The 21,083-nt window shown below is 42.4% G+C and overlaps 1 protein-coding gene across 1 annotated transcript in view; it reads right to left on the bottom strand.

Annotated features, from left to right (window-relative positions):
* Positions 1-2,117: 2,117 nt before the first annotated feature.
* Gsdme (gasdermin E) overlaps positions 2,118-21,083 on the bottom strand; it is a 62,047-nt gene continuing 43,081 nt past the window's right edge. The window contains exons 7-10 of the mRNA XM_048440319.3: positions 19,758-19,885; positions 17,999-18,200; positions 15,074-15,147; positions 2,118-6,563 (exon numbers count right to left, since the gene is read on the bottom strand). Coding sequence (XP_048296276.3) covers positions 6,330-6,563; positions 15,074-15,147; positions 17,999-18,200; positions 19,758-19,885 — 638 coding nt within the window. The 3' untranslated portion in view covers positions 2,118-6,329. The remainder of the gene's footprint in view (positions 6,564-15,073; positions 15,148-17,998; positions 18,201-19,757; positions 19,886-21,083) is intronic.

Raw genomic sequence — 21,083 nt, 5'->3', positions numbered from 1 at the left:
AGTTTGCATTCCCACCAACAATGGATAAGTGTTCCCCTTACTCCACATCCTCTCCAGCATAGGCTCTCATTGGTGTTTTTGATTTTAGCTATTCTGACAGGTGTAAGATGATACCTCAAAGTTGTTTTGATTTGCATTTCCCTGATCGCTAAGAAGGTTGAGCAAGACCTTAAGTGTCCTTTGGCCATTCGAAGTTCTTCTGTTGAGAATTCTCTGTTCAGTTCAGTACCCCATTTTTTAATTGGGTTAATTAGAGTTTTGGTGTCTAGTTTCTTGAGTTCTTTGTATATTTTGGAGATCAGACCTGTGTCTGATGAGGGGTTGGTGAAGATCTTCTCAAAGTCAGAAGGTAGCCTTTTCGTCTTACTGACAGTGTCCTTTGCTTTACAGAAGCTTCTCAGTTTCAGGAGGTCCCATTTATTCATTGTTTTTCTTATTGTCTGTGCTAATAGGGTTCTACCTAGGAAGTGGTCTCCTGTGCCCATGTCTTGTAGACTACTTCCCACTTTCTCTTCTATCAGGTTCAATGTGGTCAGATTAATATTGAGGTCTTTAATCCTTTTGGACTTGAGTTTTGTGCATGGTGATAGATATGGATCTACTTTCATTCTTCTACAGGTTGACATCCAGTTGTGCCAGCACCATTTGTTAAAGATACTTTCTTTCTTCCATTATATACTTTTAGCTCCCTTGTCGAAAATCAGGTGTTCATAGGTTTGTGGGTTAATATCTGGGTCTTCTATTCGATTCCATAGGTCTACTTCTCTGTTTTTATGCCAATACCAAGCTCTTTTCAATAATGTAGTTCTGTAATAGAGTTTGAAGTCAGGGATGCTAATGCCTCCAGAAGTTCCTTTATTGTATAAGATTGTTTTGGCTATCCTGGGTTTTTGTAGAAACATACATAATAATATAAAAAATTGACCTTAAATTTGTATCAATATACAAAAGTCCTTTAAATAATAGAAACATATATCTAGTGTAAGAAAATTAACTTTAAATTTATATCATTATACCAAAATCTTTGCCATTGTGAAACATCAGTGATTAATAGTTATATTTTTGTCCTATATTTTTATGTTTCCCTAAATATAACAGACATTCATAACCTACCAAATAACCAAAGGCCATGCATACCCCACCCCAACTCTTGGTAATGTGGATGTCGTTTTCTTGAAACTACTTCCTGCTGTCTATGGACTAAGTATCTTTAGGGTTCACAGAGACCTTTCAGGGGGTCTTGTTTGCAAGCCATATTAGGCCGGAAGGAATTCACAGGTTTTTATCTTCTTTGGAAACAAAAGCAGAACCTCTTTTTCCAAAGCAACATATCCTTAGACTTAAATTTGAAGTCAAGATACCTTTAAAATATATATGTTGGTTTAACTCAGTAGCCCCCACCAAGCAAAGCGGTTAGCTAATTAATAGTCAAAAAATTAAAGAAAACACAATAATATACATAATCCAGATTCTGTGTATTTTCTATTTTTACATGGCTATATATATATATATATATATATATATATATATATATATATATATTCCTTTTTAAGGAATTTTAAGTCATTATTTTAATCCATGTCTGTTTCTACTCCTTTCTCTTTCCCAAATATATGCACATTTATCAATCACGCTGTGGCCTGTTCAGAGGTCTTTTATGTCTGAATCTGTCATTATTATGTATCTGTAATCCTTTTTTTGACCAAGAGAGTTTTTTAAATGATAAGCAGGCTTAGCTAGGACCAAGGCAACAGTCCTGGATGCTGGTTCCACCCCATTCTGCTTTCCAACCTGGTGGAGGTATGTTCACTGCCAGCTCTGGGAAGCAGCAGGTCCATGCCACCAACAAGCTGCTTGTAGCACACTACCCACATTTTTTTTTCCTCTGAGTAAAAGATCTACCATGTAGCATGCTGTCCAGCTTGGAGGCATCTCACTGTACCATACTGTGCTCAAGTCCAAATTCCATGACAACTCTGCACCATGGCCTGCATGAGAGACACAACCAGTAAGCTGTCCTCAGCTTAGTTTAAGCTTTCTCAGGTCTATGTAGATGTACTTGTCCCACATTGGGTACCAAATGTAGGCAGATGTATGTGAATCCACGAGAACCCAAATAAAAGTATACCAAAGATTTATTAGGTAACATGAATTAGAACAAAGAGTGATGCCACAGTCTTACATTCTGCCTTGCGGTGAATGAAAGCAGCAGTCTCTGACCACCACCCAAGAGAGTGAGTGAGACCCCTAACTAGTCAAGAGGAAAGATCACATTAAAAACTATTCAGCTGAAAAGGGTGGGAGCTTAAGGGTGGAGTGCTTTGCAACATTAGTGTACACATGGCCCTAGGCACACGCCAACACCCCAGAAAGAAGCAAAACCCCTTCTGAGCTATATGTTATTTTAAGCCAGAAGCCTTTAGCAGTTAGGACATGATTACATCTTATGTCAGAGAGCTTGTTAGTGGTTGCCCTGTTAGTAAGCATAGTCCAAGTGAGAAATATTTAGCCTTTGCAGGAAGAGCCAGTTAGGTACTATACTATTGTAGAATGAGCATGCCTTTGCAGTGAGGAGTCCCTCTGAGCACATATAAATTAATAGAGGGGAAATCCTCTAATAATAGCATGTGCCTAGTTCTGGCTAATGCACATAGGGGAAGCAGCCTCAGACAGAAAATTGTACCAATTTATATACTTATATAAGCATTGGGCTTATACATTCCATATATGCTACCATCCTCTAATCTCTTTGAGGTCTTGACCCCAGATTACACTGAACAGTTTAAAGAGGTAAGAGTCTGCAAGTCTGGCCAGGTGGTCAGATGGGAGATTTACACAGCAAAGATATACCAGTGTTGTTTTGGTCGCTTGCTGTCCAGGGCCATCTTTCCCACTTGACAGAACTATGATAAAAGAACAGAGGCCTAATGATAGCTGTCACCATATGCCACTCCCTTGAGCTGCAGCCCTAAGGACACATATTCTGATATGGGAATGGGCCTCATGGCTGGTCATTCTTTGTAAACAATCTCAGGAGTCCTAAACTCCAGTTATTTTTGAGGAACAAAATTTTCTTTCCTGCCATTTTCTGACAAGGCTGATTGCTTATATCCCAGTTCTTGTGGAGAAGGCACTCCCTTAGCTAAGACCTCCTTTGTAACTTAGTGTCTCCTGGTTTATAACATTACTGTTGTTCATGTTTCCTCTAAATCAATAGCTCGTGTGTATCTGAACATAAAATGCAAAATAGATGTTTGTTTTCCCTGTATGTCATCTTATAAGAACTAATTCAAGTTCCTGTTTCTTCTGTAACCCTGGCTTTTGTTGTTGATTGTGGTGGGGTGTGGTTTTTGTTGTTGTTGTTTGTTTGTTTTGTTTTTTAAATGATGTCCTGCAGAAGAATAAGCAATAGTGTTGTCTTAGGGTTGCAATTGCTGCGATGAAACACCATGAGCAAAGCAACTTGGGGAGGAAAGGACTTTTTTGGTTTACACTTCCGTATCACTGTTCATCATTGAAGGAAGTCAGGACAGGAACGCAAGCAGGGCAGGTACCTAGAGGCAGGAGCTGATGCAGAGGTCATGGAGGAACTGTCTTTACCAGCTTGCTCCTTGAGGCTTGCTCAGCCTACTTTCTTATAGAACCCAGTACCTCCAACCCAAGGGTGGTGCTATCCACAGTGATCTGGGTCCCCCATCAATCACTAATTAAGAAAATATTCTACAGGCTTGTTTGCACCTTGATTTTATGGAGGCATTTTCTCAGTTAGAGTTTCCTTCTCTCAGATGACTATCCTGTATCAAGTTGACATAAAATTAGTCAGCACAAGTGTTCAGCAGCAAATGAAATTTTCTGCAAGCTCTTTTGAATTGTCAGAACCTACAAAGACCATTTGATGTGAATGACTTACTTTGAAATTTTTTGTCTCCCCACCCAAAGTTCATGTTTATATAACTTTGCACCTAATACAAGCACTTGCTTTTTATAGCCCCACCCTCTTTAGTAACTGTAGGAGTTTTCAGTAGAAGACAACATGCTTATAAAAGTCAAAGGTTGCCAAATTGCTTAAGGAACTTTCTGATGAAAAGGTTTAAAAATAAAAGTTAAGCAGCCCTGCTTTCCAGATGTCTGCATTACTAGATTCTGCAAAAAGGAACATCACTGCTGTCCTTATTATTTCCTATAGTACAGTAAGTACTGATTTTTCAGAAACTCACTATAAATCTTTCAACAGATTTCCATATACAGTTAAAAATTAGAGATTGCATATTCCTGTTAAATTTTTTTGTGAATATAAAGAAATGCTTGCTGTTGGAAAGATGAACAGTATTTTGTTAATAGGTAGAACTAAGAGATAAAACTACAGGATAGCACATTAGCTTTTATTTCTGTTTTTTAAGTCCTTGGTGTAAATTTTTCTGTCTAAATAAATTTTCACCTGCCTCTACTTTTCAGCCAGGATTCCCTGTGCTGTTGTTTCTATTCTGGCTGATGAATGGTAGTGGCTTTCATAGAAAAGGATTTCAGAGTTGAAGGCGACTAAAATACAGGATGAAGACACAAAAACTGCTTAGACAGCAGGAGTCACTATAACCACTTCCCATCTGCCCAGGAAAGAGTCACCATGTGTTTCAGCAGGCAGCCCTGTTGTGGGTTACATCTTACTTAACACTAGGCCTTCAGGAAGAGGGCAGGGACCCATCAAAACACAACAGTGTGGCTTTGTGCAGCAAGAAGTCTTTCCAGAAGTGCCCTTTGGAGAACTCTCCCATGCAGGTTAAGGGTCTTTCTGATGTCTTCAGAAGAATGTTTTTTGTTTTTGTTTTTTTCCCCATTCTTTGTGCATATGTTCACATGTCACATAGAGGCTAAAGATATCTACATCTACTGCTCTCTATATTTGGGGTTTGTTTTGCCCAGACAGGTTCTCTGACTAAAACTGTAGCCCTCTGGTTGACTACTCTGGCTCACAAGCAAGCAAGCCCAGACTGCCTGCCAGTGCTGGTATTACAGGTGTGATCACAATGTCTGACAATCTACATATGTGCCAGAGAACCAACTCAGGTTTCCATGCTTGTACATCACTTACTACTGAACTGTCTCCAGTCCCTTTTATATTTCCTATTTTATACGATCCATTTTTCTTAATTAGAATAATACAAAATTTCAATCAGACTATAAAGATGAGGAAATAACATTTCTTTGCCTGTTGTCCTAGTCACAAAGTTCCTGAATTGCAATATACCACTTCCAGGTTTCTCCTGAACTTTAGACATGCATTCCCATGCACATACATGTTTGTTTTCCACCTGTAGGTTCATATATGTTCTGTCCATAGCATGCTCTTTATGTCTTATGTCAGAAATAGATGAGACACAGCACCAACTCTGCACAACTACACACATTTGCATTTCCTTCCTAACTGGTGCTGTGTGCAGTGCCACTGGTACAGCTTTTAGCCCTGTAAAAGACAGCTGCATAAGGTGGGGTCTGTGTTTATTTTATTTCATTTTTGTTATTCTTCCTCATAATGTGAAGGGGCCACGTGGGTGAAGTGGAGGTGAAAACTGCATCTTCCTGCTGCTTCAGCCCGGAGGCATTGGGTCTGGTCTATAACAACAGATGCTCTCAGTAGAATCTGGAGGCTTGGGGAAACTGTCCAAGCCTGCTGAATCAGAAGGACATCAAAACAGAATAAAAAGTGAACTATACATAGTTCAGAATTTCTTTTGATAGAAATGGCAGCATGTGACAAATTTTCAGAATCCGCTGGAATTGCTCCAGACATAGTATGCTCATCAAAGCGTAAAAAAGTCAAATCAAAGGAATATAGCTACGTCCCCATGTTGAGGTGGGTAAGATCAGATGCCCTTAATACAATTTTGTTTCATATGCTCAAGTAGCATTACAGTCTCCCAGTCACTGTTACAGACAGCATGTTGGAAAGAAGTGAGGGGAAATTGCTTTCCTACAGTTTTCACAGCCTGAGATGAATTTTGAAGTCTCAGACTTTTCTGTTTTTGTATAACAGCAGTGAGTGTAAAATAAGGTGACAGGTAGGTAAAGTACAAAGCCCTTGACTCTTCTCTCAAGTAACTCAAATGTTGGAGTCTACCATGGTTCCCAGGCTCACTGTCTGTTGGCACAGTAGGCCTCTGAGAATAAACCGTTGACAGTGCTTGCAGGCATTAGTGTGGAAAGTCGGCACTTTCTGTGCTTTGGAATTCGCTGACCAACTTTTAACATGCTGGGGCCCAGATCTCAAAGTATTTTCTCAATTCTGGAAAGTACTCAGCCTTGGTCAGTAGCACGTAGTTCTGACAAAGACATTACTCATGGTCTTTACTTAGAATGCAAAGCCCACTTAGAGTGATATGAAGAATTAGTGGGAAGATGCAAGAGTCCTTCAGGACGGTGGCTTTCACAGACAGCTGCATCCTTTCCAGGGCAATGTCAGCAGAGGCAAACAAACGCTGCACAATCTCAAACCTCTCAGTATCTCTCAGAGGAGCCAAGGTGGGGTCTTCAAAATCACATAACCTATCACCAGACAGAGCATGGAGCTGAAATGACAAGTTTAAACAAATAAATTTAAACAAACAAAATGTCCCAGAAAATCCAAGTTAGATACCTTTCTTAAAAACTCTCAGATAGGACAGAAAAATCATTGACCATAATAAGATACATGTTTCTTCATGCTAAGACCTTAGGCCTGTTGTTCTCTTCCTTGCCTGTATTCCTGTCTGAATCCCCATTCTATTACACCTTCTAGACTGATTAGCCCAGTAGGTTCGAAAAATCAACATGTACTTTTTGTATGTCACATATAAAGATTCATCTTGGCTTTACTGATAAATATGTACATTTTTATGGGATATATTAGAGTAATTCAATACATATATAAAATCAGTAATAAAAATCAGACAATAAGAACTTTTGTCTCTACACACCATTTTGTGTTCAATTTTTCATATACTTGTAGTTATTGTGAAATATGGTGGTTTATCTACTACCTACCATGTTAAAAAAGATCCAGAAGTATCGCACCTGTCCATGGTTTAAAACTCCTTAGAATTTCAGCCGTCCTCCCCACTGCTTGTCGGAGTCTAGTGGTCATGATTCTAATCTGTTCTTCCAAGAGTTTGACTTAGTATTCCCACAAATGCATGAGAGTGTATGTCCTGTGTCTGGCCTGTTTCATTTAACAATGATCTCCAGTTTCAGCCATGTTGTTACCAATAAATAACATGTTTTCATTTATTATAAGGGAATACTACTCGACTGCATTTATCTGTGTGTTCTTTGGCCTTCATCTGTTGAGCATCTGGGTTATTTTCATATTTTAACTATGTGAACAGGCTCGACCAGCATGGGAATGCACATCTATTGATATTTCATCTTCAGATAGACATGGTAGCATTCAGCAGTTTCAGCACTTGGGCCCTCCAGTGTGTTTTCTATAATGGCTGTACTAAATACATTCTTTACTAATCTTTTGATGATAGTTATTTTAATGAGGATGATATGCTACTACATTGCAATTTTGATTTGTGTTTTCATGGTGATCAGAGAGACAGTAGTGGGTTTTTTTTTCATATACTTGCAGTTTGTATATCTTTTGAGAAGTATCTATTTAGGTTTTTAGCTCACTTTTTAACTGGATTGTTTTTATGATATATGAACTTTTGAGTTTCTAGTATTATCCAGATAAATCCCTTGTCAGAAAACTGTAAATACTTTTTTCATGGTATGTTATATTTTGCTATGTTATTGAATTCAGTTGGTACTACTTTATTGAGAATATTTGTACGTGAGTCTGTGGTTGTCTCGTCTCCTCTGGGTATCCAGTTAATGCATTTGGGTTCCTCCAAGTTCACCTTCAAATAATGGAAACAGCATTGGAATTAGCTCTTCAAATCCTAGACTATCTTTAGGAAATTTCAGTTACTGTTTCCCTCTCATTGTTGGCCTGTTTAGAGTTGGTATTTCTCTTGACTCAGCTAGCTGCAATACACATATCTGCTTAGGTTTCCGGTTTTGCAGCACTGCAGCGGCTGCAGTCATTCCTTGTGATCCTCTGCTTCTGTTGTGTTTAATGTCTTCTTCCATCTCAGAGTGTGCCCTACTGCTACCAGCGAACACACCTAATTTATTTTGACAATTTTGCTTTCCTTCCAAAACACCGGATTATTTTCTTGATTCCTGTGGGTTTTTTGTTTTGTTGATAAAAGGTCTCAATATGTATCTCTGGCTGTCTTGTAACTCATTGCATAGATAAGGCTGGCCTGGAAAACACAGTGATCCTCTTGCCTCTGCCTCCATACCTAGCTTTTCTGTGTTTTTAAGTTTTGATTTTCTGCTGTGCTTTGGGTTTTGGTTTGTCCTTGTTTTCCCTATGTCCTTGAGTTGCAATCTTAAGATCTTTCTGTTGTCTGATATATGCATTATTGTTCGAAACTTTCACTGCTATGTTTGCTGTGGATCATGGATTTTGTTGTGTTCCTTGCATTTGTTTCTAGAATTTCTCCAGTTATCTATTAGTCACTAGGAACATGTATTTTTATAATTTCGGTTCTTGTTTTTTTTTTTAAATTTTATTCCCTTGTGATCACCAGAGATAGTTAATATTCATAGTTCCTATACTAAAACTGGACGTTGGGGTTGAAATGCACTGAAGTCATGACCTAACTGGTAAAGTGATAAGGCTAGAATGTGTGTGGGTAGTTGGATTTAGCAAAGAGGAGATAAACATGATTGTCTTTATATTTATTTATTTATTTACAAGAAGAAAGATTCCTAAAATGTGTCTTTGGGAATAGTAATGGTTTCCAAGGAGTATTTTTTTTTTAAGAAACAAAATAAGCATGAATGAATTCTTAAACAGAAGCTATAAAGTAATAGCTGGAATTATAGTGGCACCAGCTAACACCTCCATCAGTTTCAAGGGTTTTATAAAGACAAAAAAAAATCTCTTCCAGGCTAAACTGCTCCAAAAAAAAAGACTCAGATTAGGTACACCAATTTCTTTTTTCAGTTAAAAATCTAAATATTTTGGTTCTTTGATTTAATGTAGTGCAAAACTTGAATGTACAAAAAGATTTAGTTATCAGTATATTGTATCTAATGATTCATTCATTGCCATTGACTCTAAGGCAGCGGTTCTCAACCTATGGATGCATATCAAATATTTACATTATGATTCATAGTAGTAGTAAAATTAGTTATGAAGGGCTGGAGAGATGGCTTAGAGCTTAAGAGCATTGCCTGCTCTTCCAAAGGTCCTGAGTTCAATTCCCAGCAACCACATGGTGGCTCACAACCATCTGTAATGGGGTCTGGTGCCCTCTTATGGCCTGCAGGCATACACACAGACAATATTGTATACATAATAAATAAATATTTTTTAAAAAATTAGTTATGAAGAAACAATGAAATAATTTTATGACTGGGGTCACCACAACATGTATTAAAGGGTTGTAAGCATTAGGAAAGCTGACAACCATTACTAAGGCCTTTATTCAGAAACTAACCCATGGGGGCAAGAGACGCAGCTGAGCAGTTAAGCATGCATTGTTCTTAAAGAGGACTATTGGTTCCCAGTGCCCACACGGTGGTTGCTTCTGATCCAAAGGATCTGACTCCCTTCCCTGACCCTTGAGGGGATCAGGCATACATGTGCAGGCATACGTACAGACAACACACTCATCACATAAATAATACTTTAAAAAAAACTAGCAGAAAGATTCATGGTGGAGTATGTCTTAGGAAAAGGGAGTGAACACTGTCACAGGCTTTAGAACACTAAAGTTCTACGGAATTCAAAACTAAGCAGTTGGGTGATGCAGCATGTGGCTAACATGCAGATAGTAAGGCTGTTGAAGGGTAGAATGCCAAGGGCAAAAGATTACATGCTATGTGTCAGCAGACTGGCTTTAGTTTAGAGGAGGGTGGGATGGTGAGAGTGGGTTATGAACTAGTGGGACCTTGATAGAAAACCTACAAACTTCTTCCTCTTCAAGATAGTTGTTCCTAAAAGTTCATCCACAAAGTAAGAACATTGTATTTACCAGACAGTGGTGGTACACACCTTTAATCCCAGCATTTGGGAGGCAGAAGCAGGCGAATCTCTGAATTTGAGGCCAGCCTGATCTACAGAGCTAGTTCCAAGACAACCAAGACTGTTACATGTATTTGTCTCAGAATCATTTGACTAGTTACACCTCAATGTCTGGCAGCCCCATGGAGCCTGACAGTACCTTGGTATCATCAAATTGTTTGTGCCACTGCAAGAACCCTGAGCACCCTTTCATTGAGTTTGATTCACAGCCTCTATGTAGTCTATCTTGTGCCCTTTCTTATTCCTGATATAATAGGGTTTAATGTGTTTTAGCTGTCATAGGTAGAATGTGGACAACTGATTATTCTTGATTTCTTTTACAATAAACCAACTCTTACACTCTTCAAATTAAAAAAAAATGCATTGAAACTTATTTGTGACCTAACATGTTCTAGACTTGAGTAGTACATATTTCTAGTAAGAATGAGTTTGCTGCTATTCTCGCTGGTTAAGATGCCCTGTAACTGGTAACACTCATGTGTTTAGGCTGAGGTGTTTCTTTCATTTTGTGTCTAAATGTGCTGCCCAAAGTGGAAAAAGAAGGGAAGTCCCTGACTATACCTGTATTCATCTCCCTTCTTGCACATCTACAGTTGTTCTGGCTATTAGATTGGTAATGTTGGACCCATATGTATTTGCCCTTCTGTATCTGGTTGCTGAACTGATTTATGAATATATAGTGATTGCATTCTCTCTTTGATTGTTTAAAGTCCACTTTATGAGATTATGAGTGTAACTTCTGCTTACTTTTGATTTCTATTTAGTTGCTTTTTTTTTCCCAGTCCCTTTTAATACACTGTCTTAGCTAGGATTTCTGTTGTGAAGAGACATCATGACCATGGCAGCTCTTAAAAGAAAAACATTTAATTGGAGCTGGCTTACAGTTTCAGAGGTTTAGTCCATTATCATCATGGTGGAACATGGCAGTATGCAGGCAGACATGGAGCTGAAGAAGGGTTGTGTGCAGGCAAACATGGTGATAGAGAAAGAACTGAGAGTTCTACATTTTGATCCAAAGGAAGCAGAATCGACTGTATACCACACTAGGCATAGCTTGAGCATATAAGACCTCAAACCTGCCCCCACGGTGACACACTTCCTCCAACAAGGCCACACCTCCTAATAGTGCCATTTCCTATGAGCTAAGTATTCAAACACATGAGTCAGTCTTATAGGGAGCATATCTATTCAAACCACCACATACATATACATCAGTGAATGGATTTCTTGTGGTTTGGTTTTCTTTGAGATAGGGTTTCTCTGTGGCCTTGGAGCCTGTCCTGGAACCAGCTCCTGTAGACCAGGTTGACCTCGACTCGAACTTATAGACATACACCTGTCTCTGCCTCTCAAGTGCTGGGATTAAAGTCATGTACCACCACCGCCCAGCTGAAACTAGATTTAAATGCCTTTTTTCTTCCCCACAGTGCTAATATTTTCACCTATTTCTGTCCTAGATATCTTGTAGCTTTTCTCAATTACCCACACCAGCCCCCTTGTCTTACTGAAGTAATTGGAAGGATTATCCTTAGGTTCTGCAGTGTTTCCTTGTGCTACTTCCTGACTATTTTCAGAGCTTTGTGTGTTTTATTGCACTTATTGGATATATTGGCTCCAGAATTAATAGTCTTTGGTATTTTTTAACTAAGATTTCAAACTCTTAATTTCTCATTTATATCTCAAATTGCTTTTTGCTTCTTTGTGTTACTTTGTTTATATTCTCTTGGAGCTCATTAATGTTTCCTTGGGATCATTACTGTAAACTCTTCAGACTTCCTTCTCAGAGATTATTTTTAGAGGAAAACAGCTATTCTCTCTGTGGCTGGCTTGTTCTCTGTATCCTGTACATTTGTGGAACATCCAATATTTTGAGGCACTTTCTGCAGGAATTTTTGTTCATTTAAATGTCAACTGGATAGGTGCCCGGGCTTCAGTTACACATGAATTCAAATGTGTAGCTGTTGTGTGATGCCTCATTTGGATCCTATCATTGGGGTCAAGGGGTACAGCACTAATCCTGACCACAGTAGGGCTTTGCCATAAACACAGGCTTCCAAGAATGTATTCAGCCATTATGCACTCATTGGTATGAGATTCAGAAAGAGCTATCCCTAGGTCTGTCCAGGTGAACATAGAACACATCATGAGTTGTAGAAGATGCTTGAGTCTGTAGCACCAATACCCACAATTCTAGAGCCACAGGATGGGACCAGCCCCTTTCTCCAGGTCTTACCAGGTAAACATCTCCAGTAACCATGGGATTTAAGGTTTTGAAACATAAAAGAGTTCTTCCCTATTCCTTTGGGAGTGGTTAAAGTCTCTGGGGCTTTATGGCTACTTTTATGGATGTGTGGGATCGAGACTGTAGCTCATCCAGGACCAAGGGGATAAGCACAAGTTTTACTCAGTACCAGCAACCCTAATCCAAAGTCAATGGACTTATGGAAGTTAAGTTCCTTGGGTCTTCCCAACAGTTCTGGTTTCCATGCTCAGGAGGTGCAGGACTTGGGGGAGAATTCCCATGTATGCCACGGCTTAATATGAGTGGTACACAAGCCTGTTGTTTGGTGTCTGTGGCCGCAAGGCCGGGGTAGAAACATATCTAGATCATGCAAAGAGTAAGCAGTGGAGTGGCCAACTTGTGGCATTGTTTTTCATGAAGCTGAAGACCACAGATGTGATTCCAGCTACAAGCCTGAGTAGTGCTGAGGCTTTTTGCACCAGCAGCTACATTTCCAAAGTTATAGGCACAAAAAGTTCCCACTGTGGTTGGGTGCAAGTATCACTGACAGTTGGGACCCTGGTCGCTGAATTCCTGGAGCTATAGGACCTACCTTGAAACTTGGCCAACTTGTGATAGGTGCAAATGAGGGTAGGCCTTCACAGGCATCTACAGCCCCACAACCTCAAGGCTGTAGGGTGAGGAGATGGCCCCCATGCATATGGCTATGGTACCTCAAAGCCTGAAGTAGCAAAATGCTGTTAGCACTGTCTTCCACCCAGTGTGGGCGCAGGACTAAAGGTCCATGACAAGGTAAGAGCCTTGCTGATTTTGGGAGGCCCAACTAAGGTGATCACCTTCTTTAGAGCCCTGTTTAAACAAGCTGGTTTCTCAGAGTGGACATTAAGCTGTATGTTCTCTGGCTTGGGCAGTTGCAGAATGATAAGGCCTGCAGCCATTTTCCATTCCTTCCCCAGACAGCATCAGGTTTAGTGAAGGTTTAATATATCCAACAGGTACTCCCTACATGTTTCAGTCACTTTTTTGCTGACAGTTTTGTTTTTGTTGGTTTTTTTTTCTTCTTCTTTTTTTGCTCTGGGGCAGGTCCACACTCACCACTGCCACCACTTGGTCATTGGTTGTTTTGTTTATTAATATAAATGGCAATATTAGAATTTCTCGGGTATATGGATGAGCTCAGGTGTAGGTACTGTCATTTGTTAATTGTTTTCTGCTTCAAGATCCTTTGCCCTGGCTACTCTATCCTTTGGGAATATTTTCTAGATTTCTCTACTGCTTTAAATCTACCCACTTACCAGTCCACAGCATGTGGATAGTGTATCTCACAGTTTGTCCAAAACATTAAAGAAGACTCAGCATCACTTGGACTTTCAAACAGGAGTGTGGGTAAATTGTGTGACTTTTCTAGATAAGTCACTTTAAGAAGTACACAATACTCCAGTCTTGAAGTGGGAAATCTACAGAGATTACTTGAGGACACCTAGGGCGATCTTCCTTTTAAGAAACCTGTTTTGTCTGCTGAGCAGCCTCCAAATTCAGGCAAGTGCATCTGCAGGCAGCAGGAGACCATCCATTTTTGGAACTGGTTCCTGGCTAGTCCTGGAACATCAGCCAAAGTCAGAGCCAGGGCTCACTGCAGAGAGTGCTAAGTGAGTTCATTAGGGCCTGGCTCCCATAGCACGAGTTTCTTCTCTGTGTACTTCCTGAATGGCTTCAATTAGTCTCTAAATACTCAAAAACAGACTTTGGAAATGCTGAACACTCACTGCTGCAAAAGGGAACAGAGCTGTTTTGCTCATCATCTCATACAATTAGTGCAATTATATCATTTCTATAATCAAACTACACAAGCAGCCATCACCCTCAGCTGGTCTGAGATATGGTGGCATGTTTCCAAGTAGTTGAATATCCCCTGGGGCACAGACTCTGGTCAGTTCTGATGGCACCAGCCCAGCTATGTGATAAGATACCTAGTAATCCTGACTTCTGACACATCTTCCATACAGAACAACATCTAAGACCACCTACATGCTTTGGTATTCCTATCTAAGACTACCTACATGCTTTGGTATGCCTAGAGGACATGCAGAACGTAAGTGGGCCTACCTCGGCAGTCTGCATTGCCAGCTTTGCTCTGTGGGGTAACACAGGGGGGCTATACCAGACTTTAGATCCAGGGCCTTCTACCAGCACAGGCTATGTAAGAAAAGCTGCCTCTGGACAATCTGGGGCAGCCTGTTGCTGGTCTCTGCTAACTGCCCTCTCTGTAACTTGAGAACTTAGCTCCACTCTGGGGTTAGACTCATTACTGATTTCCTACTCTTGCAGTGGTACTGGTATTGGAAGAGGAGGGGAGAAGCTATGTCTCCTCCAGAGAGCAGCCCTGAGTGCTTTCTGGCAAATGTGACACAAAGCAGCTTCAAACTATGCCACACACTGCAGTGGCCAACAGCAGGGTGTTGGGCCTCTCAGTACCAAGTTATGGCCCAAAATCTCCAAACTGAAACAGTATTTGGAGTTGGTACACTAGGCTGCTTTGCTAGCCAGTTCTTTGAACACTTCGCTCTGTACCTCAGACATCTCCCAACACTCATATGTTAATGATATGTGCTTACACATGTGTGTAACTAGAGGGGTTATACCAGCTGCATAGCATCTATCCCTCATCATCCCTAGTCTTTTCCACCCCACAGTCCCAGCTGGAGGTTCCTTACCAGGTGGCACAGCGTACGAATAATGTGAAGTTTACAGCAAGTCCCCAGGAGAACTGTGGCATTATCTGGCATTTCTGTAGAAGACATGCATCATGGTCATGATCACTGTCAAAAACAAGTTTGTGGAAGCCAAGCATGGTGACACATGCTGTAATGTCATCATTTGAGAGGTTAGGCAGAAGAATCACAAGCCTGAGACACAGTGAGCCCTTATATTAAAAAGAAAGAACAGTTCGGCCATCTCTAGGTGGTGCCCAACTTACAGTTTGTTACCTTGCTACCACCAGTTAAAGTATATATGTGACTGGGCTAGGAATGGTGGCATACCGTTAACCCCAGCACTTGGGAGACAGAATCTCTGGGTTCTAGGTCAGCCAGAGCTACACAGACTGTCAGGAACAAGAGTATGGTCATATTTGAAGGCAGTGCTGGTGATCTGTAGGATCTCCCTGGGAATCTAGTCATCAGAGGATGTTCTTTGACATCGAATTTGCTAGTTAGCAAGAAGGGCATGGACTCTGGGAAAGGATAATTGGCTCAAAAGGAAAAAAAAAAACAGTGCTTGAATGGTTAGAACCATTCCAAGTAACTAGGCTGGAGCTTCTGTCAGGAAGCTTTGTTTTGTTTCTACTTTTCTAAGACATATTCTTGCTATGTAACCCAGAATAGCCTTGAATTTGCAATAACCCTGCTTCTTCCAAGTACTGGGATTTACAGGCATGAGAATACGTAACATGTAAACATTCAAGACCATAGTGCGGGGTGTATTCTCCAGGAACCTGTCAATTTGACACACTAGAAGGTATTCAGGAATACATGTCAGTACACCACACAAACATGAAGGGCTCCATCATGCCACCATTCCCTTTGGGAAAGTAAGCTCCAATAGGACTAATCAGTGACACAACAAAGTTTGGACAGAATTGTGAGAGGCTGGGACTACACCAGAGCACCCCGCCAAAGGGAATCCAAATCAGTGCCATTCACACATACATCTATACCTACTTCCTGTACAGAACAAGAACTCCTGAGATGAATCTAATCCCCAGCACATTACCTTGGAGCTGCTAAGTCACCTGGTATTGTGACCACTCATGAACTTCCTGACCACCTACATCTGTTAGCTATATTAAAAATGACATGTCACTGAGGCTGTGACCCAGAGAGGATAAAAGAACATGGCCATTCCCAAAATTGAAGGCTGCTGAAGGAAGGGACAGCCCTGTTAGGTGATCCCACCAGAGAAACCCAACACAGCCTTCCAGTGTGGTCATGCCCCTGCCTCTGAGGAAGCTTACAGTTTTCCTATGTCCCCAAAGGAGGCTCTCACTCCACTCCAAGAAGGCTCAGGGCTGAGAAGGGCATGTAGTGTCAACCAAGCACTGACACACATTTCAACCCCTTCACTTTCCAGAATGCCTCTTGCCTCATGAAATCACTACTGCATCCCTCATCCCTAGAGGTGCTTAACAAAGCTGTGAGCACATCACAAAGGGCTGTCACCCTGGTGCATGTCCTAGGCTGCCCAGGAAGTCTGGGAAAAAGCGATTCAGTTACAAATGAGGTTTTCTGTAGTACTGAGATCTTGGATTTGCCAAGATTTGCTCATGGTCAAAGGGGCAGAGGAAGCTTTCTGGGAGATAGGCAGTGCTGGAAGCAGCTAAGCAGGAAAAGCCAAATAAACACTGTCAGGGCCCAAGAGAACCACTTTCTATTCCAGCACTATCTCCAGATCTTAGGACGCCACGCTGTCTGGAAGACTTGGCCAAGAAGGGTCCAGGGTTAACTAGAATACTACCAAAAGAGCTTTAAATCAGCCAACCTTTGTTGTGGCTGCTGTTACAACATCAGTGGAAAGGGCAGGGCTGATGTAGATGCTGGCTACACATAAAACTTCCCCGGCATCCAGCTTCCAAATGGGAATAAGTTTGTATTACAACCCCTAGTGTGGTCCCCTGGGCTTAGCCACAGAGCTATATCTAGATCAGGGAGAATGTGACTATGGTATAGTCAGTGTCAGCCATGGGCTATTCTACATAGAAATGCTTAAGTAGTATAGGATATATAAGAAGCCTTCTCACAAGATGACAGAAAGTCTATACTCAAGCATGTTCACTTTAACATGGGTCTAGCTCTAGGTAGAGTTTCACAGAGCCTGTGTCTTGTATCTGATCTCATTCAGCCACTCAGACTTTCTCTGTGATTTAGAACAAGGCACGGGGTCTATCCATCAGCATATTAAGCTGGAACATTATTTCTGATTCATTTTTTAAACACTGAAGGTTCCCTGGGCCTTTCCCTCTATAGTACTGGGGGCAAAGCCCCTGTATCAGGACCCCAGGGCCTATTAGCATGCTTTAGAGAGAAGTTGGGCCTCCGAGGATGGGATACAGCTACAGCTGCTTCACAGAGGGTACCACCAGACCTTCCTGCATGGTGGTCTCTGCTTGACAGTAACTAAAATCCACTCCCCCAGGAAACCATTTTAAGACCTATGCAGAAACACAGCCATAGCCTGCCTCCTCACCTTGTGTATAACACACCACTACTCTGAACCCAGAGAATACCTTGAAAGGGGCTACAAGTGTGCAAGGAAGAAGGAAAGGATCAGGACAAACACCTCCAAAGGAAGGTGCCTGACACACAGCACTGTCTGGACTCTGATGTGGATCACAGCTGCATTATGAAAAGGACTTCCAGTGAGAAAACCAGAAGGTAGTCCTCCCTGAGTAAGGCAGGCATACCCTCAGAGTGTGGCAGGGTTCTCCCTGGCTTTCCACCTCTTATCTTAAGGACTGAAAGGGGACAACTATACCAAAGCATCCTTGGTCACCATTGCTTCTGTGTCCCCGGCACATACAGAAAGCAACACCATTTCCCAGTCCTGGCAGACATTACCCTGTTCTTTTTTGTCTGTTTCCATACCTGCTAGTGCACTGACCAAGAAGTAGGCTGTTGCAAAGAGCTTCTGGTTGCTGATCTCATCCTGTGGGCCAGGACGCTCACCCTGTACCTTGCACCCCACCAGCTGCAGGAAGGCTGTGAGGTCCTGCTGCTGACTGTCTGTCAGCTCCTCCATCGCCAAGATAGCCTGTGAGGACCAGAGGCCGCTAGCCATATCATCACACTACAACGTAGAAAGGGAAGAAATACTATGGTGAAGCCACAACTGAGCCTCGGCCCTACCTCCACCTTCTCAACACCCCATGCACTTCACCACCTTCAGGTACAGCAAGCACTGGGCCCTTTCCTATACTTTGATGCTATCCATGGGCCTAAATTTCCTCCTAAGGACACACTAAGGTGAGCCTTGCCCAAGTGCTGTCCTTCCCCAAGGAAAGGAAAAGAGTCATGCAGGAAATGTTGGGCAGAAAGAACCTTTCAGACCAAGAGAGGCTATAGTTTTACCAGACACCAGGAACAAGTGGCTACATACCAAACTGATGAATGGGACATAAAAGCAACATCCCTTCCTGGATCTCACACTCTTAGAAACAGACCTCTAAATCTAGTGTGTCCCCAGCATGCCTTGGCAACTTTGCCCCCCCCTCACAGGGCTGCTCTGGAGTGGGATGGCACTGCCCGTGAGCCTAGCTGTACTCCATAAGTATGCTATGTCCCCTCTGACATCCACCAGCAAACTGATGCTCTGCCAGCATCAGACAGGGCACATGCTACTCTCTCCACAAGGGGCCAGCCTGGCATTTTCCCTTAGGAAGGAGCTATTTTATGGAGTAAAAGTCATGGGACTGGAACATTTGTGTCCTTCCTAAGGTTAAACCCTAAATCCTCCTGAAGGCAAACGGGACAGTTTGGACAACTGCAATTCTGTCCCCTGGTTACCAAGCTCTCCAACATAGTCTCTGATCAAGAGGTAAGATAATACATGAGTGGCTCTCTGGACGCCTAAATCATTTGAGCAATATAGGAAAAGAAGGGCCAAAAACGTCACAATGAAAAGAAAATTTTCAAAGCTTCAGCCTCATTAAGAACAAAAAAATCTGAGCTGATGGAGGGTGAGCAGCTGGCATCTCCTTCAAAATCTGGCTGTTGCAAAACAAAGCAATAAATACCTACTTATCTGTTCTAAATGGGACTGGCTGACAGCTCTACCACATAGCCTCCTCCCCGTGAGCTGAATGAGTGTTTCCCTGCAGTCTCAGAATGGGGCCTGTTTGGAATGAGTCTTTGCAGGCATCAATAAGGTGAGAGTTTCAAAGCAGGAGCACCCTGTACCCAGTAATGAGTGCTGTGTCTAGAGAAGACCCCAACAAACAAGGGAGGACAGGACAGAGTAAAGTGGAGCAACTACAAGCCAAAGAATGACAGGAGCCACCAGAAACTGCAGGGAACAAGGATTCTTCCTGAGATCTTTCAGAGGGGTATGGACCTGCTGCCACTGTCAATTCTGGACTCTGCTCTCCAGGTCTGGAAGAGAGTAATTTCTGATATTTTAAAGCCCCAAGCCTGTGGTCATGTGTTACAGCTCTAAGAAAGTCACTTACTTCTCTCTGCCTGATGTCAGCTTCAAGTTTTAGGGCTAAAAGGAGATGGTGAAACTTAATTTCAAATTATCCCAAAGCCATCCCAAGGAGTCTAGCCTGTGCACATTCTCAGAGCAACCAGGTACAGGCCCAAACTCAACACCCTTCCCCGCTTCCCACCCCCACCCCTGCTGCCTCACCACTTGCTCCAGAGCCTTGAGGAGTTCCTCATCAAACAAGACTGTCTGCAGGAGGCAGAACAGCGCCATCTGCTGCTGGGCAGGTAACTCTGTAAAGGGATGGAAGCTTCTCTCCAGGTGTGCAGCCGCTGTGGAAGCAGAGCAGATGCAGGGTCAGGCCTAGCTCCCAACCTGCCTCTCAGTCCTTCCAAAGGACTCCAGGTTCAGAGTCGGCTGTGGGGCTCGGAGATACACAGTACCCTGGGTGGCTCTCAAGAATCGGGAGGCTACAAGAAAGGAAACAGAGACAGGGAAGCCCACTGTGACACCCCAGGCGTCACCTGTCTCTGCCCATGCAGTGCTAAGCTTGACCAGGTAGTTCCTGGAGGCCACTTATGCTCTTCTTTGGCATGGTAGCTATAGGAATACATCCTCACGACTGAATCACTAAGCATGAGCCACACTGGTCCCCAAACACGTTCTTCCTGGCATGCTTCCTTTTCAGTGCACAGTGAAAGAATCAGCACTCAACATGCATGACAAACATGGCTTCCACTTCCCTCCCTGTGCCTTCCACTCCTGCTGAAGATGAGCAAAGAGTGCACTCTGCTATGCCGCTTACACCCTCCACAGGAGGCCTGGGAGCCTGTGTCCTATAATCCTCTTCTCTTTCCTGAGGACAGTCAAAAGTTCCTAGTAAATTAAGCCAAAAAAAAGATGGGCTGGGATAGTTCTTTCCTACCGAGGCTGCAAGCTGATACAGAAATGCATGGCCTTGCTGGTGAAAGTTTAGGAAACAATTGACAAAGAACTCCTGAGCCACATCTTCAAACTCTCCCCTGGAACACAATTCAGTCTTCTTCAGACCCTGCTTGGAAAGAAGGGCTGTCCTGGTTAACCTAGAATCTGAGGGCTCTAATACCAGGCCAGAGGTCCAGCTACACCTGCCACCATCCCCAGCTTCCTAGGGTACCCAGCCAATAGGGTGGGCAGCTCAGCTTGGAGCAGTGGAAGAGAGCTCCTGCCTCACCCGCTTCTGCAGGGCAACTCCAGTTCAGTCACAACTATACCTTATAAGTAGACACCTCATGTTTAGTTAACACTTGTCCCAGGAAAGATCTACCTTAAACCCAGGTCTCCATCACCCTGTCCTCCGACACTGACATTTGGTGACAGGAACAGCATCTTCTGGTTAGGGATTCACTGAAGCCCTGGGTGGCGGGGGGGAGCTCTTTTCTTGCTATGCAAGGCAGAACATATTCTGAGCCATCCCTGGCTTCTCCTAAGCTCTGACCTCATCTCATTTCTCCTTTTCCTCACCCAGTTCCCCCTACTGCACACTGCTCT

Source organism: Myodes glareolus, chromosome 6 (genome assembly GCF_982192425.1).
Source record: "Myodes glareolus chromosome 6, mMyoGla1.1, whole genome shotgun sequence".
NCBI classification, from domain to species: Eukaryota; Metazoa; Chordata; class Mammalia; order Rodentia; family Cricetidae; genus Myodes; species Myodes glareolus.
Note: the sequence above shows the minus strand (reverse complement) of the source record. Positions and strands in the feature narration are given on the sequence as shown.